The sequence below is a fragment of the Cuculus canorus genome, chromosome 1 (assembly GCF_017976375.1).
Source record: "Cuculus canorus isolate bCucCan1 chromosome 1, bCucCan1.pri, whole genome shotgun sequence".
Classification (NCBI taxonomy): domain Eukaryota; kingdom Metazoa; phylum Chordata; class Aves; order Cuculiformes; family Cuculidae; genus Cuculus; species Cuculus canorus.
In genome coordinates, this window is record NC_071401.1 from 165,294,922 (window position 1) to 165,322,654 (window position 27,733).

Consider the following 27,733-nt stretch of genomic DNA (forward strand, 5'->3'; position numbering starts at 1 on the left):
CCCTTCCCTTTGAAGTCAGCTGGGCTGCACAGAGGTAAATGAGAGCAGAATTTGGCCCCAGGAGCTAACGATGATGTGGAACCACTCTGATTCTTATTTATTTATTTTCCGGTGGGGGGCGGGATGGCGATAAGATCCGGTTATAATTTGTGTCGCTGTCTTTAATACTCAGCTGATACTGTGAGCGCCTAGATAACCCTGACTTCGTCAGGGACAGCTTTGCAAAGACGAGGCGAGCAGCGAGAGTCCCCACAGGGTGGATGGGTGAGGGAAAACCACGGTCCCGAACTTGGTGCGGGGCCAGCGCGTTCATCACGCCGCGGCTGCCAGGTCTACCCGGGAGGGCGGGAGGGAGGGAGGGCGGGGACCCGCCGGGGTGCGCGGCTGCTCGGGGCCGCCCGGCAGGCAGCGAGCGCTGCCGCCGCCCAGGCGGCTCCTCGCAGCCCGCGGGACACGCGTGGCCCCGCAGGCGGGCACCCGCGCTTCCTGCAGCCCCTCTAGAAAGAAAAAAACCCAAACCCTGCTGCTGCTGCTGCTCGTTTTCTATTTTTTTTACGGGCATATGAGATGCTCCTCGTCCTCGGCTCCCCTGGAGTTTACTAGCTGCCTTTAAAGAGAGACATTTATTGGGATAAAAGTGGATTGCAGGCTGCAACAACATTGCATATGTCTTTCATTTAAAAGACACCGAGAGCTCCTTTTTTTTTTTTTCCTTTCCTTTTTTTTTTTCCCTCCCTCGAGGCATTTAGTGCTTTTAAGGCACAGTTGTAAACAAGCTGCCGAAACGCCAGCACACGGAGTCGCGGGGGGCAGGGAGAAGATCTCTTTCCCCGAGTCTTGAAGCAGACGTTGCTCCAAGAAGGTGCAAGGACGAAACGTTCCTGAAGAAATGCTTCTTCAAGAAAAAAAAAAAAACCAAAACCCAGGGACATGAATCGCCCCTGGAGCCGTCCTGCCCCTCGCCCGGCAGAGGCAAGGCTGACCCCACCGCACCTGAGCACCGCGAGCGCTCCGGGGAACTCGCGGGAAACCTTTCCTCCTCTCCCTCCCCACGGGCGAGCAAAGCAGCACCCCGTGCTCCCCCCGAACACCCTCCACAACCCCCTGGTCCCTAAGCGCCACCCCCGGCCGGCACTCGCATCCCCGCGGGGGATGGAGCGGCAGGCAGGAGGGGTCGCCAGGCTCTGCGTCGCCCGCAGGACGGGGTGGGAGGTGGGTTACGGTGGAAAACGGGACTGAGGTGCGGTTGTAGCTGTCAGGGGAGGGCAAGGCTGTACGTGTAACGCGTGTCGGGGGATGCCCGCTGCTGTAGCTGGAACGAGCATCCCTCCCTTAGTCAGCCCTCTGTTCGGGAGATGACAAGCTGCAGACCAGCTGAGGAACGAGGGCAGCTGCTCGCCGGGAAACGCACCGAACCTGACCTGTCCGCCCCTTCGCCTTTGGCTGTGTTCACGGCAGAGGGCTCGGAAGCCGCTCGGTGGTCCCGGGCGGCCATCACCGCACCTACACCTCAGCCGCTCCTTAAAGCTTCGCTTTTTCTCCCCGCTAAGCGGACGAAGGGCCCATTGAATTGATTTCTAAAATAGGCTTAATAAAACAGACAAGTTTGGGCCCACGGTGCTGCAGTACTGATCTCGTGTGATTGCAGACTCAGTTTGACTTTGCTCCATCGAGCACTTCTCTCACCACGAAGCAGGGAGCAGCTCTTTTCCATAAAATGGCCCTTTTCTAAACAGTTCCCTGTGTCTCTCTTGCCTGTGTTTTAAATCCTGTCTATGTGCAAAAAGACCAAGGAATTCAACACTTCAAAGCTCACACTTTGGGTGAAAACCACCCACTTTTTCAATATCCATAGGAATGCATGCATATATGGCTCCTTTCTTTTTCTTTTTACTACCTAAGACTGTTTTAATACTTTCATTTAGAAACTGTGGGGTTTGTTTTTTTTTTTTCAAACTTGGTAGTGACAGTGTTTCAGGAGATTTAAAATAAAGGACCTGTTTCAACCACTTTCACGCACACCTTCCGAGGCAGACTGGAGGTCTGATAGCAGCTAAATTCTCTTTTAGACTGATTTCTCATGTGAAAGTTGTCTAGTTTTAAGTTCCTGTTTCCCCCTCCATTTCTTCTGCACAATCACCTTTTTTTTTTTCCTTTCTTTATCTCCAGGACCAAACTTCTGAGCTGTTTAGTAAAGAAGGAACGCCGATTCTTAATTTTACAGCTTCAGAGAACTGAGCTGCAGCTACCGAGGCACCAGTCGAATTGATTAATGAAGATCCTTTTATTGAGGGTATATCCCCCTGAAATTACCTTGCTCTAAGCCTCTCGGGGAGCTTGGGGGAGAGGGATTACTTTCTTTCCAGGATCCCTGGAGAAACGCGAATAGGTGGCAGAAGGGAATTCTCCTTTTCATGTATCCTCCCCGTCTCCCCTCACCCTCCTCGAACCGCTGTGTGTGTGTGCTTGACTGAAACGGATCTGTCTGTCGAAAATGGGCCTGGAACTCCCTCCTGTGTTGGGATTAGGTCTTGGGGGACCTGGGGTGGAGTTACACCGCTTGCCTATTTTCATATTCATTAGAAAATGGGAGGTTGCGTAAGGAGCCCTGCTGAGCTTCAAGATATAAATGCAACTTCGGGTTCCCCCTTTCAAGACAAGACAAATCAAAGGCTCAGAGGCAAAACAGCTCCCTGAGCTCTGAACGTCTTTCCCTCCCTCCTTCCTTCCTTCCTTCCCTCCCATCCACTCACCCACTCTCCCTCCCTCCCCTGCTCACAGTCCAGCCTCTGTCTAGGGAAGAGGCTCTCAAGCAGCCTTAGATGATTATGGATTTTCTGAGCGAGAAGTTTGCCCTGAAGAGCCAGCCGAGCAAGAACAGTGACTTTTACATGGGAGCAGGAGGCACTTTGGAGCACGTTATGGAAACTTTGGACAATGAGTCCTTTTATAGCAAAACGTCAGGCAGCAAATGTGTGCAGGCCTTCAACCCTCTGCAAAGGGCTGAGCATCATGTGAGGCTGGAAAGGACATCACCCTGCCAGGACAACGGTGAGTTCCCATCCCAAGGTTATTCTTGCTCCTGCTCTTTGCCCTCCACGGAGAGGTGCAGAGGAGGCTACAGCTTCTCCTGACCGGGGAGACTCAGTCACTGTGCGGCCTTTGCCTGCTGACAGGCGAGGGGCTTCCAGGTACTTGTAAATAAGTAAATAAATAATAAATAAGCAAATAATAATAATAATAATAATAATAATAATAATACAAAAGGCAGCTGTGCAGTCTTTGCATGCTGACATGCGAGGGGCTTCCAGGTAGTTGTAAATTACTATTACTGTTACTATTGTTATTATTATTATTATTAAAGGCAGTTGTGCATGCGAGGGGCTTCCAGATAGTTGTAAAATAATAATAATAATAATAATAATAATAATAATAATAATAATAATAATAATGGCAGCTGCGCAGTATTTGGGTGTTGATGTGCAAGGGGCTTCCAGATAGTTGTAAATAATGATAATAATAATAATAATAATAATAATAATAGTAATAATAATAATAATAATAATAATAATGATAATAATGGCAGCTGCACAGCATTTGGGTGTTGATATGAGAGAGGCTTCCAGGTAGTTGTAAATAGTAGTAATAATAATAATAGTAGTAGTAGTAGTAGTATAGTGAAAGTAATAGTAATAATGATAACAATGCTAATAATGATAATAATAGCAGTAGTAGCAACAATAATACCAATATTAATAATGGAAATATTATTAATAATCATAATAGCAGTGATAACAATGATCACGATAGTTATAACGGCCAAAATGTAAACCACACCGTCTGGAAAAGCCAATTCCGCCTGCGCAGCGCTGTCCCCCCGGAGCCGCCCCGGGCCGCCGCGCTCCCCTCGGGGCCGGCAGCTCTGCATCCCGCCCGGCCGGGGCCGCTCGCCGGGGGCCGCTGGGGCTCGGAGCGGCGGGTGCGGGAGGGCCGGGCGGCTGCCCGGGGCTCGGTCCCCTCGGCAAACGCGGCGGGACAGCGGGCACGAAGGGCTCCAGGGCCGCCAGGCACCGCTCCCATCCCTCGGGCACCTCCGGCGCTTCCAAACTACGCCCCGAGGGAGCAGCGGGGCTTCTCGCTGCCTTATTGACCCGTAGCACTGATTCTTCACACCGACCGAAAACGACTTCGGTAATTCAAACACTGTTAAATACTATTTTTTTCCCCCTAGACGATCGGCAAGGAGAATGTTTTATTTCTGAAACACTTAAAATGTTCCCCGTTATTCCTACGTGATGTAAAACCATGTATAGAAAAAGTAATTAAAAAATATATTCCCAGCAAAATTGAAAACCACGGTTAACATCAACTGCAGTACTGAGTCTAACAATATCTTACATTTTTTGATCTCATATAGGCATTGAACTACTTTTTTGAGAACATTCTTTTTGTATTAAAGTCTGTGAGAACATCCTTTTCGTATTAAAGTTTGTAAGAAATAACGACAGCTTTCTGCAAGTGTAACTTAAAAAAACACCTCCAGAAAACTGATTTATACATTGATTTTTTTTCTTAATTAGCTCATTTAATGTGTGCCTTGGGGGCTTTGGGACATTTCCTATCTATATATGTACTGATGGTAAGTATCTAAAAATTATGTTTGGTTAAAATGAGCTCAGACTGAAAGAAAGTAAATTAGTAAGAATGTAAGAAAAAATTCCAAAGCAAGCTTCTTATCGCATATTACATGCCATCTTTGTAGACTGTAATTTCAATAAAGTTTTAAAAGTTATATTTTGCCTGTTTCTGTGACAAGCCCCCCCCTTTTCAAATCCAATAATATATTGCATGACTTTTCCAGTGATACGAGATATGTAAAAACAGAAAAAATAGGAAATGTTTTCATTTCTTATTAAGAAGCTACAGAGGAATATTTCTTATCTCTACAACTCGTATTTTACCTAAAGACAAATGTTTCCTGCAATCTTTATGCGAAGTATATGAAACAATCTCTTTTAATAAGCTAACATTTTGCAGAAACTCTCTGTATTTTGTAACCATAACAAACTTAATTGGAAACAATTCCACTTTACAAGTGCAAGACAAGGTATATGGAATCTATTTGAGTTTGTAAAGTGAGGTCAATTTTCGTTTTCATTTGCTTCTTGATTTGTCAGTTTACAGCTATTTAGTTTACTTCACTCTTATTTTGTATTTTCATAGAAATAGAGGTTTTTTTACTTCTGATTCCAAATTTGGCATGTTTGTCAATAGCTTTATGCCACCTAAACAAAAAATCTGCTTTTCGGCTAAGATTTCTTATCTGTGCAACTCTAGTTGAAGCTGATTTCATGGATTATTAACTACTTCAGTGGCAGAGTGAAAATATTCAAGTGCTCTCACACAGTGTCCTTACACTGAAATCTTTTAGCTTCTATTTTCTGATACAATTCTCTGTTAAAATTCAATGTGATTTAGTACTTTTACTCTGTATGTGTTTAATATTACAGAATCCTCTTCCACAATCTCATATAGAAATACTCAGCTACATAGAATCTGATTGCTTATGAAACTGTTTTATATGAACTCTTGAATCTAAAGCCCCCTCCTTTAACCAGTTATTTCCCTCCCCCACCTTGTGTACAGTGAACTATGGGATTACTAAAGTGGAAGGACAGCCTCTTCACACAGAGCTGAACAGGCCCATGGACAATTGCAGCAATCTCAGGATGTCTCCAGTGAAAGGGATGCAGGAGAAGGGGGAACTGGATGAACTTGGTGATAAGTGTGACAGCAACGTCTCCAGCAGTAAGAAGAGGAGACACAGAACAACTTTCACCAGTTTGCAGCTGGAGGAGCTGGAGAAAGTGTTCCAGAAAACTCACTACCCTGATGTCTATGTAAGAGAACAGCTAGCTCTGAGAACAGAGCTCACTGAGGCCAGAGTCCAGGTAGGAACCAAACTTTAGCATTTCCACGACAAGTTGTGTATTGTAGGAACCGGTAAATGACACACTTGGGGATTGTACAAAAGCCCATAAAACTTAAGTAAATAGCTCCCTTTCATTTATTTCTTTATGGATATGAGCTGTTATGCTACAGTACTAAAATAATTTGTTATTTTTTAAAATAGCTTGTGTTGCCATTCCAGAAACCTGTTTAAAGGATGATAAAACAACATCAATAGTAAAGCAGTGTAGGTCTCTGGGATTCCTGTTTTACTGTCAGAATTCCCAGCAGTGAATGCATAAAGCGTTATGTGTGAAGGTCCCATTAAAGAGATATGTTGCATATAATTCAGACCTATGATGATGCAGAAGTTGGCCGTAAAGGATTCTCTCTGTGTTACGGCATGAAAAGTACTGTCTGAAATGTAATCAAATGCCTTGTTTAGATCTGAAGAGCATGCAGTGAAACTGCACATACATAGATGTATTTGTATATATATGTGTGTGTGTCTGTGTTGAGCAAGGACATAATCCTTTCATCTCTGTTGTATGGAATGAGCTTAAAAATCATAAAACTGAGAAGTTTATTTGCCGGCTTTAAAACTTGCATAGTCGACGGATAATGTTCTAATTTTTGGAATGAATCTTACTGTTGTCCACTTAGTGCAGCATTTTAGTATCTTAACTGTGTACAAAGTTGATTCATTCAGCATGTGCTTGTACGGTAATCTCAACAATATTTATGGCTTTGGATGTGTAATGGTGAGAAAAGAAGCTAAATATCCAGGAAATGCAGCCCTTCCCCCGTTCAGACATGTTCCCTTAAAAAAGGGTGTGAGCTGCATTTTGTGAGTTTATTTTATTTTTAGAGATTTTCCCTGTTCTGGTAATACTCATCAGTTCAATTTAGGGAAAAACAGTCCTGTCTGTTGTTACAGACTGGGATTAATTTTTTTTAATTTAGTGACTTGTATATGATAACAACTTCGCAACTTGTAATTAAACACATACTCACTGAAACATATAAAGTAATAGACGTCAATGCACATACATATAACTGAAATGAAACCAGGGTCATGTTCCGAAACAAACTCAGCTAATTAATTTCTAAAGAAGTGTTCTTCTCGTGACTATTCAACCAGATGGCATATTCACTGTTGTCACTGGAAAAGAGAGTTCAAAATCAAATGGCAGTTGCATCAATATGATATAAGTGATACTGATGGAATTTGATTCAGTGGCTTTTAACTCTTCAGGTTCTATTCCTGACTTCCATTCATTAGGATTCAATCTCGACTGAAAAAAAAAAAGCTTGCATAATGTTAATATACTGTTCTTAATATTGCATAATTCCAGAATAATGAGAACTTCTCCAAGAATAAATTAGCAGTCAGAACAGAGGTGAAAAAATAGGGCTAAGATGTACCAACTAACTTTTTAATCACTTTTTTCCCCAAGTTTCTAAAACTTAGGTTCATATGGTAAAAGTTTTAAAAGTGTGAAAACATACATATCTGCACCGTAGTTTCACAGAATATTTCTACTTTAGTTAAACATGTTATCCCCCTCCTTAAAAGTGAACCGATCTTTGCATTTCTTACACGCTATGTATGAAAGGAAATGGTGATCATTTTTATCCGGAGTAGCGACAGTATTCCATCACAAGATTAAGCAATTTAAAAGGCCTTACATCATTAGAGGCAAGCATCTGGCAATTCAAGGATAACAAGCAGCAGATTTTTACATTGCTTTGTGGAGGCAAATGGTTACTTTATCTCTGCCAAGAGTCAGTTTCTAGTAAAGTGATGTAAACAGAAACATTTTGGGGGATTGTCAAAGGGAAAAAAAAATGCGTGCTTTTTTTTCTCATTTAGTTACTATAAATTCAAGCAAATTGTTTGATTTAGTTTAGCAGAGTGATCAGCTGGATACCTTACCCACATTTCCCTTCACCGCCATTTCATCAAGATCCAATTTAATATTTCTCCTGCATACATGCAGAGAGCCAACCTGAACCTAATTTATCTGAGTTGTTCTCTTTCCTGCTGCATGTCAGTGAAGTAATTGGCACCCATTTTAAGGAGATTGTCAAGGTCTTTTTTCAATGAGAGAGCCTCATTACTAAATTCCCTTAGTGTGTTCTTGATGCCTCCTGTGGAGACGGGAGAATTTTTTTTTTCCTTTTCTTTTTGCTGACCCTCAGGCATCATAAATAATACAAATTTACCAACAAAGTCCCTAACAATATCTGCTCAGCAGTTACATGCATGGGCCTTGCTTCAATTGCTGAGCATGTTTTAAAAGATTACACATTACTAAATCTGCAACAAGTTCTAGGGAATTCAAATGAGAAAAATTATGCCCTGGTTGCTTAAGTAGCATCAAAGGACAGTTGAATTATCTAGAGATGAAGGCAAAAACTGAGTTATAGAACAATGTTAAGTATTTTACCATCAGGGACCAGAAAATATTCATCAAAATGTGTTTCATAAGCAGTGTCTCTGTATAAAAAAAAATAATCTATTTGTGCATGTATCTGTCCAAGTGGATTCAAAATCAGTTTAGTGGGAAGACTAACTAATGACATAGTTTCTGTAAGAAAAAACCCAAAGGTTCTGTTAGTAGTGTTACTTCTTTAAAAAGGTCCGAAATGAGTGTGCTCAAAGCTGAACAACACTTAGTTGGATAATACCACTTTTATAAAGGAACAGTTACTTTGTTTAGTTAAATCCCTTTATTTGTCAGAATAAGGCTTAGCCAGTCCAAATTAAATTGTCAGAAAGGAAACAAATTTGAAGATGACAGGACAGTGACAGATATTAGTCACAGAAAGAAAGGTACCTGGCTTTGAGATAACACCTGATGCTCAAAATATTGCAGAGCAGTCCAGGGGTTATTTAACCATAAAGAAAATAGCTTTTAGGTAACAAGAAGGTATTGTTTTTCAGGTCTAAATTGTTTCATAGTCTAAACGTAAAATGCCATTCTTCAGTTTTCCATTGTTAGAAACATTGATAACTACAACCACAAATGTGAAAAAAACATGACAATATTTTTCAAACTGTGTTCTCATTTTTTTTTAATTATCTTCCTGCCCTGCTAGGTTTATAGAAACTTCTTCTGCAGCACAGACTACCTTCCTCATGCCAGTTTTTCCTGCCTTTTTGTTGCTACATTTGGTGAAGATTATGCACACCTCTAGGAGGCAGATGATATGCAGTCATATTAAGTCAGTGGGCATGTGAAATTAATGAAAGTTTCTCTACAATTTGACTTGCTGCTGCTTGGTGACGTTCCTCTTCAGAATAGAACTCTTGTCAGAATTAGCACTGCCTGAGAGACTTAACTGATCGTTCCACTGCTTTTTAATTTTTTTTTTTTTTTGAGACATTAGACAGGAAATAGTATATATTTTTAAAATAGCCAGAAATAACTTAAACAGCTCTGACACTGAGAAGATAGAAACTGCAAGAAATTCATCTTCAGAGAGAGAACTTTCCTTTTTTAGATAAATGGAAATTTTCAAAGCTACTGTCCCAAATCTCTTGTTTTTTTCCCTAAAACTGCACAATATATACTTGATTTTACCTTCATGAGTGTTTCTGCATATCCTGTAGGTTTGGTTCCAGAATCGAAGAGCAAAATGGAGGAAAAGAGAACGCTATGGTCAGATCCAGCAAGCTAAAAGTCATTTTGCTGCCACTTACGATATATCTGTTCTTCCAAGGACTGACAGCTACCCTCAGGTATGGCAAAGACCGGTACTTTAGTTCTACATTTACCTTCTCTTCCACCCTTAGGCACACATATGCACAGAAGATACGTGAAGACTTTCCTGTGTTTGGCTTTCTGTCTTCTTTAGACACATCAACAGGATGTGCCACTGTGAAAAAAAGTTCCAACATCCAGTATGAATAACTAACTCTTAAAATACAATTGTTATATAAAGAACAATCTTAGGAGCTATGGAGTTTTGCGTAAGTTGTGTACCGAGAATGACTGGCAATGGCAGTTATGTACTGAGAATGACAGTGAAGTCTTCTCTGCACATAAAATTGCGGGGGGGTTTGAATCACTTCTAGGTCCATGCACGAATTCTGGATAATATCTAGACCCACTGAGATTGAAAGTAATGAAGTAATTTTATATAATATGATCAGAATTTCAGTTCTGGGAGACACGTATTCACGGGCACAACTGTCTTAACAACTCTGGTCTTGTATGCTTTGGTGAAATGGGGCATAAGCTATGCAATCTTTAGGCAACTGACATAATAATCATGCACAATTTCTTTACAGACCAACAAATCCAACAAATTTTCTACTACCATGGAACTGTAGCATGGCCATGTACAAAAAGAATTGAATGCATCTGGCTGCCAGAGGGAGGCAAGGAGCTCTCTCTGACAGTAGTAGCTTGTTTTTTGTTGTTTCCCTCTCCCCCCCTCATTTGTATACAGTAAGGTATTGCTGTGTAATAAGATCAGAATCTTCTGTTTCTGTTCTCCAGTTCTTTGGTTTAGTGCCTTGCCTCACTTTCTGCTATTGTTTGCTTGCTTGTTTTAGTACATTGAGTACTTCAATTCTGAAGCCATTGTTCTTCATTATTTCTAGCTTCCCATTGCTTTTACCACATAATTTAAAAAAAAAATAGTACCATACCAAGAAAAAAATGGTATGGGTCCCTGCAGTAGAGTCCTTCCAATACTGGTATCCTGGTACTTACCTGGTTCATTAGGTAGCAGAGTCTCTGTCAGCGTTAGGAGTATACTCATGCTCTATGTGGTCTTGCTTTGGTCATGCTTTATGTTGGTTGAACGTCATTAGCTTTGAACCAAAGGCCTTGGGCCCGTGTGTCATCTACCCAGGTTAAAGTGCTTTAGCTCTCAGGAGGTTGTATGTTACCAGGTTTGGTCCTTTAGCTGGATTTTTGTTTTGTTCCTGTAGCTGGGAACACCTGTTTCAGATCTGGTGGCACTTGTCAGTCTGTCTGTTTCTATTTTATAATGTGATAGTTCATCAGCTCAAATTATACCAGAAATCGCTGTATGACACATTCTGTGTCTAAGTTGGAGGACACAGTATTTGTTTGAGGTATACCAAATGGGGGTGTGAAATAAGACCTTGAGCACTCCTAGGCAGATTCACAAAGACATAGATGCAGTCACTCAAAGATCTCTCTTAAGGTGTTTAGGTATCTTTTGAAGGCCTTTCTGACTTACCTATAGCATCACAACAGATGATAAAAAGAATAGGACTTATGCTTTGGGCTTTCTACCACTGAGTCAGTTCTCTAGATCAGATTTTGTGTCTCCAACATCATCTTGTATTTTGTTTTCAGTAGGACTTCATCTATAAATTTTCCCAATTGACAGAAGTTTCATTAGCATAAGATAATGGAATAATGCAAGGAATTGGTAAGCACTTAAAATGATTGTCCTAAAATTAATGTTTTTAAAAAAACCATAATATAAGAATACAATCCGTAAAAATCTAAACCCAATGACATATCTATTCTGTGCTTTCAGACTCTTAAAAAGATGGGCAAATTCACTGCACTTCTCTTTACAAATCTGTTTAAAAAACTCTTTCCTAGGCGGATGACACGATTAAGTTTCAGCCTGACAAAACTTTCTATCATTAATTTTTAAGTTTTTAAAAAACAGGAGACTGAAATGAAAATGTTGGTACCATAGTCTTAAATAAAGTATCTCTAAAAGGTGTAGAAATAGAAAATCCATATTAATCAATAAACATGAATATGTAGTAGTCACAGCCACAGGATAACGCACTGCTGGTAAACAGACAGGCATAAACATGTAATTGAGTCTGGTCACCTGCAAGAGAAAGTTGTGTTGTACTGTACTATACTTCATGAACAGGAACAAGGAGCTAAATAAAGGTGTGAGTCCACTTCATAGTGACCATTTCAGTTAAGTGTGTGCATGTATAGTTTAGCTACACGATAAAAGCACGGTATCTTACTCCTCAGTGAAGAAGGTGGTTACTTTGCTGTATACTGAAATAGGAATAGGTATCCAGGCAATTATGACAGAACAGTCAAAGTAAGTTCACGTTCTTGCTAACCTGGTGGCAATTCTTTATATTTCTACATTCTTAAATCCTCACCTTCAGTAAAATCATTGTGTATCATATACATAACATTACCAGTGAGAATGCCTGAAAAGACAAAAATCCATACTAGAAATAAGATGACCACTAACATCACTACACTAAAATCTTTTGAACGAGACATCTGTTTATAAGTACCTCCCTTAGGAGAACAAATATACAGTACATGACTTGCTATAAACTCGTTAATCTATCCTAGAGTCTAAGCAGAAAAAGGTATTTAAAATTGTGATGTGCAAGTTTGGCTTTAATGTTATAGATTTTCCAAGAATAATTCTACTATTTTAATACAATTAATGCATGAAAGGAAATTATTCTTTTTTCTTTTTTCTTTCTTCTTTTTTCTTTCTTTTTTCTTTTTTCCTTTTTTCTTTCTTCCCTTTTTTTCTTTCTTTCTTTCTTTCTTTCTTTCTTTCTTTCTTTCTTTCTTTCTTTCTTTCTTTCTTTCTTTTTTTTCTGTGTACAAACACTCTTATTGTGACATTGGCATTACTAAATGTTAGATAGTCTTTGCCATTCTTCTGAGTAACTAGTTTTTCTCGGGGATTGTGGAACACAGTTCACTAGAGCTTGTTTATGAGACTTTTATTAATATGGTGGAAAACAGACATTCTGTTGCTGGCAAAAAACATAGGATGGTGTTGAAAAAGGATAAAATCAAGCTGAGATATTTACTGCTGTGTGGCAGAAGGAACAGGAACAAATACAAATTTCTGATGTGCATTATGTGAATTTGCAGTGTGAAGTTTTCTGTTTTTAGTCCCAGTTCCCAAAACTGACATTCCACTTGCATTCCAGCAGAAACATCAATCTCTTGTAGTCAATGGAGGGTGTGGAGACCTCTGCCTAGTCTCTTCACCAATTATCTTCATCAAGTACAAAAAGAACACGATGCTGCTATGCATTGTGTGACAATATATACCTGAAAAGTTTTCCTGTGAGGAAATTTTTTTTCAACTTATTTCAGATAGAATGTTGGCTCAGAATCAGAGAATGGTTGAGGTTGGAAGGCACCTCTGGAGGTGGTCTAGTCCAACCTCCGTTTCTGTAATCCATTCTAATTTTACTGTTAATAACACATCATTATCTTCAAAATAATAATAAAGGATGTAGGTTTTTTTCTAGACTGTAACTGTTCGCTTAATTATTTTTACAGTACTTTGACTTTAGATTTTGCTTATTGTGCAAAACAGTTGCTCATCTGGCTGCCAAGAAGTTCAGAATCTATGTACACATGGGTCTTCTATTAATTATACTGGGAACAACTGGATTGCAGAGAAGGACAGTTAGCACTATATTCCAGGACAATAATCTGTTATTCACATGTTTTTTATAGGCTTTGACATTAAAAATACCGCCAAGTTGTTAAGTTTCCACTCAGATAAAATCATATTTTTCTAGGAAAATATTATGCACAGTACTTTTTGGTAAAATATTTCAGTTTCATTGGTTTCATGTATTTAAGCTTCAAGTTTCTCATGCAGATGCAATATGTTGTGGTCTAAATAATCTTAAGTGAACTCAGAAAACAATTCACTGGTAAAAACTCAGACACTTTGAACTTCATTAGCCAGCAACATTTTGCTGATGGTATGAAAACTAAGAGGCAGCATCCTAACATGAGTGAGAAAATGAGTGCAAGATTCACTTCATGGAGTCGTTTACTTCATCTCACCTGAGTAAATTTTAGTGAACAAGTACTACTTGTTTCAGTCACCTAAATACTTTTGTTGTCCTATGCCTATCAAGAAGGCTAATTTTACAAAGGGTACTTGACATTGTCTGATTTAAAGTTTCAGTATGAGAAGTAGCAAAGGACCGAAAAACCTAAGACAAACTTTCATTTTTATCCCCTCCTTATGTGCACAAAAGGTGAAATTTGATCAAAAGCCTATGTTATTATCACATGGATGTCTAGCTTTCCCTCTGAGTTAAATTTGTAAAGATGTCATCTTAACAAATGGAAGTGCAGCAGTATGTAAATAAACATTAAATTTTATCCTTGAAAATCAGATATATGGGGCAACATTTTTTTCTCCAGATGGTCTCTTTCCATACTTTATGTCTTTTCTTCTTGCTTTTTCTTTGATTCTAGCTCATTTCTTGTGATTTTTCTTCTAAGTTATTTTGTAAGGTTTTATCCTGTCACACCAGTATACTTTCCCTCATACTATCGTGAGTGAAGTATATTGTTTGCCTCTCTTATTTGGTTGAAAATGCAAGAAAGCCCAGCCTAGTGCAGGTGGGAATCCTGGGGAGACAAAAGTATTTCAAAAGTATGGGAACTGGAGTGATACAGAAGGTGTAGAAAGAAGAGAGAACATTGAAATCTCAGAATGAGAAGGAAGAGGCTGAAATTTAAATTCCATCCACCAAACTGATAAATCAAATTAAATATGCTGAACAGCATGACATCACATGATTTGTTTTGGCAATCAAAGAGTGTAGAAGTGGTATCAGTATACATGTGTTATGTACTAAGTTCTTGGATCATCATTACAGTTCTGCTCAAGCCTTAGTACATATGGGTAATTCTCATTAGCAATAATCAAAGTTAAATGCTCCAATTAAATTTTTCATATGGCATATATTAGACACCACATGTTATATGACTTAAAAATTCTTTTAACTGTAGTAGACATACAAATGACAGTTAATCACAATAGTTCATTAAGGTTATGGGTGCACTGATTAAGTAGGAGTAGATGTGGTAGACATAGCTGAGCTAGCTTCAAAGAAGTTTTATCGTATACTCATGCTGTCTAGCTGTGATAGTATGGAGCTCAGACTGGGCCACCACCTGGATAGTGTGTTGCTTGCTGCATATGTGCTGACTGCTGCACTGCTGTGGTTGATATTGCAACAAGCATAACACTTCTAATCTTTTTGGGTGGTGTGTGTTCCACACAAAGTGGTTTGTGCACTGCACTTTCATATTTTCTTGGTTCTAAACCATCTCTGTATGTGGTCCTCCTCACAGACTTAACATTCTGTTTGCTGCTTTATTTATTTATTTATTTATTTCCCCTCTTATTTTTGTGAAACTTATTTCTTTAAGTCTGTTGGTGACTTTAGCTGGGGCCTAATTATAAAACAAATCCTTTTTTTTCTGAGAGAAACTTTTTTTAATAGTATTTTTTAGGGTATGACATATTGTCTTTAGCGGTATGATAGATGTGAAATGTAACGAACTCTTACAGTAACTGGCTCTGAGATTGCAGAAGGGAGAAGTTACAGTTTACCTACCAAATACCCCGTACAGGAATGAAAGCTTGATGACTTTTCAAATCTTCTTTATTTTTCAGCTAGGAAACTTGTTAAACATGGAATAAAATGTACAGATTTTTATTTTGTTTACCGTGCATAAGGTTGAAAGTACAGTGAATGGATCTATCACATATTTTAGAGCTGCAATATTAAATGTTTTACTACCAAAGGCCAGCTTGTATTTTACAGACAGAGCTGAAAATGGAGTGCTGCAGCTCTGTCATATGTACCTAAACCTTATATGATACAGAGGACCTTCATATATTTGTTATGTCCAACAACTCCTATAAAATGATCACAAATTATGCCAAGAAGCATTTTGTCTAGATATAAAGAAAAAAGTACTGTGGGAGTGGTAAAGCCTTTGAACAAGTTACTCATAGAAGTTGTTGAATCTTCGTAGTTGGAGCTACTCAAAACTTGATCGGATAGGGCTTGAGTAACCTGATCTAAATTCAAAGTTAGCTGTTTGGAATAATAATCTCAGAAGGCCATTTCAGTTTAAATTATTCTGAGAAGCTATGAATCTTTATGCTCAGAAAGTGCAGGCGAATCTCTGCCCTTGCTTTGAACGTTCTTAAGAGTTCTCAAAAAAAAAAAGTACTGTGGCAAGTGATAGACCAAATTAATTATGCTGATGGACTAGGAACAGCCTATAGATCATGAGTTGTAAACTAGCAGTTTTGGGTAGTTTAACAGCTGTTGCGTTTAATCTGCCTAAAGTAGCTCTTCGTGCAAACACAGATTTTGTGTTTTCTTGCAGTACAAAGATTGTCAATTTACACAAAGAGAGAAGTGACAAAAATTTATCAAAAGAGTCTCTTTGATATTTACATGTTTTCTATGGTTAGGTAAATTCTTAACTGTTTAATTAATGCCACTGTTGTCTGTCCTGCAATACCCAGGAAAATCTGGAAAACAGAGACTATGTAGTTTCCAATGACGTATGTAGTTTCTAATTACATATTAGAGTAATTATAATAACATATAACATAACATGTATTACGTAATATAACAACAATAATTTCTTAATTCACATATAGAAATCTTGAAAAGAGATTAAAATTTTGCTTCCCATGTGAAGTGCTAAAACATATCCACTCAAGTAGTAACTGTGTAACTCCTGTCTTGACATGCAAGTCAAGACATTTGGTGACTGGAGAACCAAAGGTAACTGAGGTAAAACTCTCAGAAAATCTGAAGATTTGAGTTTAGATGATTTCTCCAGGTGCTGTATCAGAAGGCAAGAACTTGAAATTTTAAATAAAAAAAAAGTAATGACACCAAGTGGGATGACTAATTACCTCAACTAATTTTCCTCTGCAGTGTCAAGCAGAAGGTCATATGCTTAGGAAATGATATCTTAACCATGCTAACAGCCACCAGTCTCCAGTTATGTTCTTGTTATAGCTATGAAATCCTACTTTTTTTTTTTTTTTTCGTATTGGGAAGGGTGTGTGTGTGTGTGTATAAAGCGTACAGAAGGTAAATATATTGAAGGGTCTGGTAATTTCATGGTAACCACAAGAGCAAAGCTCAAGTTGTTTGTGATGTTAACAGAAACCAGAGATGTGCTGTATGTATAGCCTCATTCACAGTTTCTGAATTGCCTTTTATATAGTTCATGGATCACACAAGAGTTTAAGAGGAAAAATATTTTCTTTAAATTCATGTACATAATGTCCCTTTTCCTTCCAACATACCAGAAGAAGGTCTGATAATTTTGACTTATTGTAAAACATTACTGTATTTATTTTTGACACAGGAATACCTTCTGCACCTCAATTTTGCTATAAGATATTTATGTTGTAAAACCTTGCTAAGAAATGAAAATCTTATACCAAGAGTCAAGTCACTCAATCAACTAAAACGAACAGAAAATTGATATGACTAAAACGTTCTTTTCAAAAGCATAACTGTCTCATGAGAGAAGACGTAAAGCTTTCCTAGCTTCTTGTGGCATTTCTGAAGTTAAGTTTTACTAATTTGGATTCTTTCCTCTAAGGAAGAAACCTAGGGCACCCCTATGAGGTTTTAGGAATTAATAGTTTAGTCATGTATTTCTTTAACAAGACACTAGTATATTTTAGCTTGTACAGCTGAATTCTGTTCTCATTTACACCTGTACAATCTCACTGAAGTTAAATTGAAAGAAATTTGTCTAGGATAAAAATATCAGGAAAATCGGTGGTACTAATCTTAGTTTTGTGCAAATCAAGTTATTAGAAATATGAAAGGAAAGAGTGACTATGTGATACCTCCAGACCACACAGGTTATTGGGCATTTTCAAGCTGAGCCTCTGAACTTTTTGAAATCTTCCTATCATGACTGTAGGGCAAGTTCATCATATTCTTATTTAAACAAGTATTTCTTTGGAAAGTTCTTCCTATAATTATGTCTGTGCAGCGTGGGTGACTGCAGCATTTGGGATAGTGTTTCTCAGAAGGACATCTCAGTAAGGCAGATAAATGAGACTTTGTCACATGTGAGTTTTCTTCGGGGATGATGAACACCTTCAGAATTAGCTCGTGTGTTAGGCGCTTCATAGATGAACTAATCTCTCCCTGGACAAATTCATTCTGTTGTGAAGGTTCCAAGGCTAAACATTTGACCTGGATATACCATCAAAAAGAATGGAGTTTTGTGTGCTTGTGTTTGAAATATATGTATATATATTTTCCTTTCCTAGATTCTTTCTTTCCAGCTGTATCAGCTCCCTGTTTCACTTCAGTAAAGAGTTGTTTCAGCAAAACAAACAAGTGGAACAGCGTGGAAATAGGAATGGTTGACTTATAGGAAGAAAAGGAAAGAAAACCCCAACAGCTGCTTAATCTGTCATTGCTGCTGCAAGAAATGTATATGTAATCATGAAACACAATAAAGTACAATTAAAGGGTTATAGTGTTCCTGAACAAAAAAAAAGACAAACATTTTTGTATAGGCAACCAGGTTTCTGATTTTCCCAGTCTGTGACTGAGACAGAATGTGTGCAGGTTGGGCTTTCAAGCAAAGTGAAGATGATATTCTCTGGATTTTATAGTTTTTCAGCTGCTATTTTCTTCAATGTTCTCCTCTGTATTCTAATCACATGCTATTTGGCTGCAAACTCATTAAAACTGAGAAAGTAGTGCACCTTATGAGTCTTAGTGGGTGACTCCCCAGTTGCCATACACTTAAGTATCACGCTTTGCAACTCATTCAGGGTCTGTTGTTTCACTCTTGTCATGTTCCGTAAATCTGTACTAGGATCTGAGAAACCTTCCAGGCAATAGGACATCCAGGAATCCCTGAATCCTGAGCTGTAAAAGATGTATTGCTCTCTTTGGGAATGTTCCATGTAGCTGAATGCAACAAACTTCTGTAAGCAAGGCAATGGTTCAAGTATCCTTTAACCCCCAGACAAGCCACCTGTTTTTCTGAAGAACAAGAAAAAACATTTGTCTGATTATAAGTTGAAACTAGCTCAGGTACTTTAATTAGGGAGCACTGAGGCAGCTGAGGATCACGTTAAACTCTGGAGGATTTCCCTTGAGCTGACATTTGAGAGCCTTTTAAAAACAGCTGAAGGGAGGAGGGTAGGATGGGAACTGGAAAGCTGTGAAACTCTCACTAGAGTCTCTTTCCTCCTGTAGATCTCTGAAGGCCCACAAGAAGGAGGAAAAATCCTTGATATCCTTTCCCAGGCACCTTATTCACTCCATTACCTCTCAGCAGACCACCTAAGATATACAGGAGCAGATGCCTGAGGTGTGCCCAACGAGCTGTGCATGTGTGTGTATGTGAAAGGCAAACAGCGTTCATGTGAGTGAGTGTGGAAGTGTGTGCACGCCTGTACAAATGCATGTCTGCGTGAACAAAGAGTTGGGCAGACCAAGAGTTTGGGGAACTGTGTTGCTACCTTGACTTTCCCCCTGCCTTCTTGCAGGAAACCAAAACAGAGTGTTTACTGATTCTTTTTTGCTGCTGGAATTGCCAAGGAGCCCAAATCAGTTTTTCAGCTCCTGATGACCCCTGCTAATATAAGTGTTCAAAAACTTGTTCTAAAATGAGACTCCATCTCATCCTTGCTATCTCCACTAGATCTCAGCTAGATGAGTTCATCGAACCATAATTTATCTCATTAGCTTGTTGGCGGTTCGGTGGGTGGATATGTGTTGTTGCAAAGTGATAGGACAACGAGAAAAAAATCAACTTAGCATTAGCAACATGTTTTCATTCTGTGTGCGTGTATGTGTGGGTCTGTCATAATTCATTACTTCCCCTGACCTCTACTTTGGTAGAAAAAAAAATCACTCAGCTAGAGAGATAACCTACATATCTTAAAGCCAAAATTCCTTTGTCTATGGATTTGGAACATGAAGGCAAAAATAAGTTTGAAGTGGGATTTCGCTTTACAGTGCTAACGGAAGAGTAATTGCAATTACTCCAACATATAGCGGAGAACAAAAACATGTGGGCTCAATCCCAGTGCATCGCAGCAATAATGTACTGAACAGACAACAGATTTCTAGACTGAAGACAAATTTAGCAAAGTATAACAAAAAGAAAAGGATATAGTTAGTGGCTGAGAAGTTCTGTACTATGAATGAACTACAAATGTCTTGTGTCCAGGTGTCTGTAATTTTTTTTTTTAAATCGACATTCAAGGAAGAGAGATAAGTGGTGAAGAAATACCATGCTTTTTATTCTATATTGGTAAGTCCAAGTGAGAAACAATCGAGGAAGTTACAGTATGTCAGAAAATATGTTCATATATACTGGTAGAAAGACAGAGTAGTGAGTTGAAAAAACAGGATAGCTGATGAACGTGGAGTTTGGTTAAGGCAAAGTGAACAGAGGAGGAATGAAAGAATGCACAGCCTGAGATAATGACCGAAGCTGGCTTGTGGTAGGCCTTGAAAATCTTTGTCTATTCATCTACTAACAAACAACTGAAAAATACCTATCCATAAATAACATTAATACAGAGACAATAGGAGAAGGCTTGGGACTCAGAACGAAGCTTTAAGATACTGCCAAGTATAGAAGGCACTACATACACATCAAAGCCTAAATACGTGGTTACTCCAGATCTTCAGCAGACATTGCTGGTAACCACAAAGTTTGTACCCTAGTCTATCATGCAATGTTTTCCAGGGATGTACAGTGCAGCCAATTGAGTCTGAGAGCTGAAACAGAAATGCCCTCAAGCACAATTTCATATAAAAACATCATAAAAAGAATTTTTATCTTAAAACCATCTTTGAAACAACTTTAGGAAAAGTTCATGGATGTATTACCAACCATGCCTCTATTTTATGGATTTGTTTGTTTTAAACTAATTATGCAAGGCTTCTCAATATTTACTTTTGCAAATATTTGCTGGGCTTTGTTGCTTGAGAAGTCTTGGTTTGTTTTGTTTGCTCTTTTATACTCTTTCCTACATTGCACTGAGAAAGAATTCTGATGAGGAGAAGCTTTTATAGTGAAAACAGCTATAATATTGTGCACTCTTTTGACAGCTTTTATTTGAAGTCAGTTGTGTGCTTCCACTAATTTTACTCACTAGCTGGGCTGGTGGTATTCTGAGTTTTGATGGTAAACACTCAGGATAGAGCCACAGAGCAAGGAGTATAACTCAGCAGCCCTTGCTCTTAGGTGAATGATCCAGTATTTTGACATGTGTAATGTCTTCATGATGTTTTCTACTATGTTTGCAGAGAACTAGTTAAGTACTGCTCGTTTCTTTTAGAGAACTAATAATGGATGTGTTTAAGTAAAGAAAACAAAGTCTTGCAGAAAACAAAAGATGAACTATCTAAGTTTAATCTTATCCATTTTATATGTTCCAGATTCAGAACAATCTGTGGGCAGGGAATGCGGCTAGTGGTTCTGTGGTTACTTCCTGCATGCTGCCACGAGATACGTCCTCCTGTATGACACCTTATTCCCATTCACCTCGGGCAGATTCTGGCTACACAGGCTTTTCAAACCACCAGAATCAGTTCAGCCACATGCCTCTCAACAATTTTTTCACTGACTCTTTACTTTCTGGGGCAACCAATGGACATGCTTTTGAAACCAAACCGGAGTTTGAAAGGAGGTCCTCCAGCATTGCAGTTCTACGGATGAAAGCCAAAGAGCATGCTGCCAATATTTCTTGGGCCATGTAATACAGCAGTACCCTTTCTTAATTTCCTTTTTTTTTTTTTTACTAATAGCAAACTGAAAACATTTTTATTTTCCATATTTAAAGGACACAACAATAAGCTGCAGTGAGTGGAATGCTAGAAATCATAATATACATGATGTCTGCTTAAACAAATGCAATATAATATTTAACAATAAAACAAGAATTAAACCAAATAGATTTACCATGCATCAAGATCAACAAGCCCTCTTTGTTTTGGTTTTTATATAGAAATATGTTTTGTTGTACCAGTTGATGAAATATGATTATACAAATTCCAAAAAAGAATAAAACTATTAAGCAAATATGTCTACTCCATTGGTTTTTAGCAGTGTTGTATACAAAATGAATACTCCATAAGGGAACAACTCTGTAAAGGGAAATAAATTTATTATACTAAAACCACGAAGTAAATCTCTAAGAACATCACGCAGAGAAGGAAATATATACGATTGCTCATGTTGTAGGTAGAATTTGCAGACTTAACTCTTTCAGCACCGTACTGCTGCTCCGAGCCAGCTCTGCTGTTTTTCCTAAATGCATGTTGAGCTTGTTGGAGTTATATCCACACATAACCAATATAATGAGAATGGAAGGTACTCCTTCGTTTTATGGACCTGAGTGTATTACTATAAAAGATAATGAGATTTTTCTGCCAAACATATCACCAAAAGCAGGATCACAGTGTTTAACAGAGTTTTCAAAGACATGCATAGATTGTGTAAGTCAACTAGCATTTGAATGAAATCTTTAAGGCTTCAGGTAATGTATTTTGAAATGTAAGTAACTAGAAGAGAGTATGGAATAGCGCTGCAACACTTTCAACACAATCCAGATTTAGAAAGAAAACCAGAACAACAAACTTGCTTCCAATCCGGTCAGTCTTACTGTTTTGGTTTTTTTTCCTTTTTGTTACATTGTGGTCAAATTGGAAAGAAAAAAAGTCTTAACAGAACTTAACGGTTTCAGTCTGTAACTAATCTCAAGATGTTATAAAATTACATTTCATTTTGTTTTAGTTACATTTGTTGATTCTCTTTTTTTCTTCTTTTTCTCTTCCCCCCCCCTTCCTCCCCGAGTGTAAGACTGGTTTGATCCGTTCAAATTTGATAGGAAAAATCTTTTTGACTGCAGTGGTAGCAGGATTTGGATTTCAGCTCCCAGCCTATCACAAAGGAATTAAAATGTCAGCAGACTTTCTGACATTTCTGGTGGAAAAAAAAATAGAGGAGAAGAAAAATACTTTACATCTGGAGAATTGCTATCTGCTTTGATTTACTTCTCCTCCCTTTTTCCCGTCACATTCCAAGCTCCTTCAGATGAGTGAAATGTCAGCCTCTTTGAAAGCAACAGTCAGTCTCTCAGGTTCATAAAGGCAAAGTAAATTAATTGAAATAAAGAAGGGCATGCACGGCTGTGACTAGAACAGGATACAACTCTCTGGGCACCCCCTTCTCCTTCTTGCTTTTCTCTCTGGCTATTAGTTAGGAACGGAGGGCAGATGGGGGCTGAAGGGAAGACCAGGGAAGCACATTTCATCACAGCAACTGCAGAACTACCAGTACTCACAAAATCAAGCTCACAGGAACATCCAAATTATCTCTGCTCATGCTCAGGAGGCTAAACTTGAAAACAAAAATAGGAGATGGGTTCATTCTGTAATCTTTCAGTGGATTAGCTTCGCAGCCATTAGGAATAGTTGGAAACTGTAATGCTACAGTGGATTCTTACACAGTTGATTGAAAGGAATTTGTTCCTATGTGCCACTAGTAATAAACTCAAAATTTAACACATACGTATACTCCAGTTTGTGGTTTCCTAAATTTATTCTCCCTCTGAAAAATTAACTTCATCTTTGGCAAGCGGAAGTAGGAAGAAATATTCCAGCTAGAATCTTTTCCTTTTTTTTTTTTTAATGGTCTATTTAGACAGCAAGTAAAGTGAGTCTTGTGATTTAAAGCAAAAAAAAAAAATTAATTAAATTAGCACTAGTTTTATATAGACAGTTGTGTTACATGTAGAAGGATGAACGTGGTGGAAATACAAGGCTTTTTTTTAGCAGGTTAAAATGTTTTCAGTTCTAAAATGTGGTAGGGTTTTTTGTTTATGTGTCTGTGTGTTTTTTTTTTTTTTTTTCTGTTTCCACATGACAATTTTTTAGGATATAACATTTAGAACATGTCAAAGTGTTTTCCAGATAATTTTTATTAGAGCATCATTAGTGGATAAAGAAGTAAAAGCTTAGCTGGCAAACTTCAAATCCTCTTTATTGTTGCCTGTCTTTCAGTTTACTTGTTTATTTTGATAGCAGAATTTGCTTTTATTTCCTTGTGAAATTCAGGAGAAAAAGATTTATTTTTCCAAAGCTTTTTATGTTAGAAGTAGAACTGAAAAAAAAAATATAGGAATTTATTATAGTGCCAGAATTCTTGGGGAGAACAAATATCCATTTTCAAAACATTAAACCATTTTTAGATGCTTGAAACCTCTAAAATCAAAAAGAAAAATAAAAGACTACGTAATCTTCCTGCTGATTTTAATTAAGAATGGCATAAAATTCTAATGAACTCTTCATCCTCAGTCTTAGCAATGGAAATTATTTGTTACACGCTGCTAGCATAAGTTTATGCATTAGACAGACAGGTATTCAACCGTTCGTTAAACCTGAGGTGTGATAAGTTGCAGGCCTGCATTAAGCTTGTCGTGCTCTTGCATCAGCCTCGTCTCAAAGAATGAATGATAGTCTGTTGGTTGCAGCATTTCATTTAGCTAATGAAAAAGTATCTTCATGTTAGATGTCAAATACTACAACAGGGTCACATTCTGCCACTTTTATTTAGTAGTGCTTTACTCTATGAGTAGACGCATTGATGTGAGCGAGACTACTCACATAGGCCAAATTGTGAATCACTTGTAAATGTTTATTCACAATGGCCCCATTCATGCAAAAAGCCGCTCAGCACAACATGAGTAATCGGTTCATAATCAGACTCAGCTTAAGGTACTATTCAGCTCTGGTAAGGATGGCAGAATCTGGTCCACACTGGCTTAAGGCCAGACTCAGACTTTTTAACCAAGATGAGTAGCTCCTTATTCCACAAACAGTACAAATAGAGCCAACAGGGCAATTTGTAGGGTTCTTTTTTTTTTTTTTTTAATAAGAAAAATCTAGAAAAGAGGCATTTCAATATACGCAAATAATTTGAATAAGTTTCTATTGAAGGTAAATGATTTTATTTTCCACTGGACTATACTCCCACATTTGACAGGACTTGTGTTCTTGTGCTTTGATTTTATTCACTTAATGATTTCTTAGCACGAGCAACTAATCTTTTTACTGCTTCTTCAACATGTGGCAAATGCACTAAAAACAAAAGGAGGTGATTTACATAGCTTTCCTGCCAAGTACTTTAACTAATGTTTGAGATATGTGATCATCATGCAATTCTGAGTAGTAAATTTATAGAACTTCTGGGCAAAGAGTCCAGTCTGTTAAAAGAGAAAGTGAAATATTGTTGTAATTACTCCTGTGAAGAATTTGTGATGACATAGCGCTGTGCTGTTTTTTCTCCGCTGATTGATTCAACAAGAATTTGAAAATGTTAAGCCTGTATTTGAACAAATTTTTGAACAGATGTAAATTTATCAATGAACATTAAAAGTCCTCTTTAAGATTTCTACAGGCTCATGGGAGTGATGGACAATACTGTATTTAGCAGCTAACGACACAGTCTCCTTACTTTAAAAGGTGGTCAGAAAAAAAATGATTTCTATATGGAGTTTAATCAGTAGTGTTACACATCACAGGAATATATCAATGAAGGTATCTTTTGTTGCTGAGAATAAGCTGAAATGAAGTGTATTTCTCACTTCATTTTTTTACTGTCATAATATTTTACACTGTCAAGTGTTGGAAAAAAATCCAATTCAGTAGGTTAAAGGCATTTTGTTTTGATTGTGGACTTCCTGATAAAGCTTTCAGGCATACAATTTAACAAATATGATCAATACTGTGCATTTAATACCAAGACACTCAGACATGATAGTGGTAAATTATTTTGTTTGCAAAGAATAAAACATCACAGTGCTTTCAAAATAACACAGCTTACTTACTATTTTATTGATACATTTCTAAATATCATAGGTATTTAAAAATCAAAGTTAAATCAGGCTGACCAGAGTTAAAACTCATTTAAAACACACTGCTAAAATTCAAAAAGTTTCTAGGGGATGTTCTCTGTGACAAGGCACCGATTTTTATCTCTGCACTTTCATACCCAATTAACAAGTGGCCTACTAATCTCATCTCCAGAATACACCTTTCTTAACCCTCTACAGTGATGGCATTGGAGTGACAGTAAGACATTGTGAGTTACTGAAAGCTTGGTACGCATTTATTTAATATCACTTTGAATAGCCCGAAGAAGCTGAAGTATATGTGGTTTAACAAGGTTTACAGCTGTCAGTGCAACACAAAACAGCTGCGGTACACCCATGAATCATACAAAATATTGGTGATATAAGTAAATTTAAAAAGCAAACATCCAGAATGTAAAGTTGCAGTAGCTGAAAGAACACATTTTAGATTTAAATTGTGTAAAAAATCTAGGAGGCTGAGCAAGCACTGAAGGTGAGGTGTGGGTGTGAGAGAAGGAGTGTGCAGTGAGTATGGGGGTTTGGAATGGCAGAATAAACTTCTGGAAGGACACTCAGGGTGCAGAGCTGGAGTAAGGAGGAAACGTAAACCCAGTGTAGCCCTCCCTTCTCTCTCTTGCCTAAATTCCCCCACCTAAATCTCAGCAGGACTTGTAAACTTAAGATTTATTTTATTGGCGCCTGTCCTGTCTCTATTTGCAAGACCAGTATGGGTTTGAGGAAGGTTATAAAGAACCCCAAAAGCAAATCTTGAAGAGGCAGGGCTGGTAGGTGTATGACAGTCACAGCCTATAAAAACATATTGGGAAATTAAAAAGTAATTTTGGAGAGAAGCACCTCTAATCATGGATTTCAAGTTTTCTTTCCCTGCATTTTTAAGGCAGCATGAGGGCAGAACTTTAAAGCACAGTGACAGCCAAACAAGTGAGTCTACCAAATTCCTGAAGCACAGACATTCTCCTTTTTGCTGTGAACTCATTCTGCCTGATACAGCTGTGGCATGCAAATGAAGGACAGAAAATATACTTTAGATATTCTGCTCATTATTTTTACTCTGCTTAAATAACAATATAAAATTTAAATAGTTCCTCGACAACTTTGTTCAAACACAGTCCAACCATGAAAATGAGATGTTGTTGATTTTTCAATATGTATCAAGAGCTCAAATATGTGAGTCTTCAAAATCCATTATCTCTCAAAGAATAAGGGCTGTTGTGAGGCCTCACACTCAACAGGGCAAAACTTAGCTCATGCTGCCCACCTTCGTAACAATGATTATTCTCAAAGGAATAAGTAGTAGGCTAGACTGAAAAAGACATTGGTGTAGAGGCAATACTATTGGTTAAAGTCAATGTTATTATTGTTAGCATGAAAAACGTTATTTGTAAAACTGTATGTTATAGGATCAGGTAAAAATAATACTTTCTAACGGGTTTATACAGTGGTACTTGATGGCTGACAAGATGCTGTCACATGACTGTTTTTCCATGATCCAATTCTAACTAAAGTAACTCTCCATAACCTAACAGCTGGCCATTCACGCTCTAGAATTTCAGGAAATGATGATTTCTGCATCCTTTATCTACAAAAAATAATTGAATGGGCTTTGTCCTCTCTGCTTTGTACTCCTGTTAGAATATCTATATGTAGGTACCAACCATAGTTTAGTATAGTGCCACTGTCATTGCACCTGGACAAAGTATGCCACTATAATTCAGTAGTTGCAAAAGATTAGACTCTTGCACACAAAACTAGTGAGTGAGCACACAATTTATTGCTACGGAGAGGGGTGACTAAGACCCCTCTTTTTAGGTTAAACCTGCACTGCTTGTAGGTGGAATAAAGCCCAAGGTAGCTCTTTCCTAATGTTTTTGCTCTTCTTAGAAAGAGAAAGGTACAGTTAAAGGAAAGTTTTGTTAGACAGTGTTCTCAAAGAGAGACAGAAGTATCTGGATCTGTGTAAGACTTTATTTACTCAGGCAGATTTACTCAAATGATTTTATTTTAATCATTAAAAATGAAAACAGCTGAGATCTTTAACTGTGAAAATGACAATACAAAA

At 38.1% G+C, this 27,733-nt stretch overlaps 1 protein-coding gene across 1 annotated transcript; it reads left to right on the forward strand.

The window, feature by feature from the left end:
- Positions 1-2,609: 2,609 nt before the first annotated feature.
- On the forward strand, positions 2,610-21,715 carry ALX1 (ALX homeobox 1). The gene is made up of 4 exons (XM_009559724.2): positions 2,610-3,051; positions 5,647-5,951; positions 9,566-9,694; positions 21,179-21,715. The coding sequence occupies exons 1-4, from the start codon at positions 2,823-2,825 to the stop codon at positions 21,497-21,499; spliced, it is 984 nt and encodes a 327-aa protein (XP_009558019.1). The 5' UTR covers positions 2,610-2,822; the 3' UTR covers positions 21,500-21,715.
- The last annotated feature ends 6,018 nt before the right edge of the window (positions 21,716-27,733 follow it).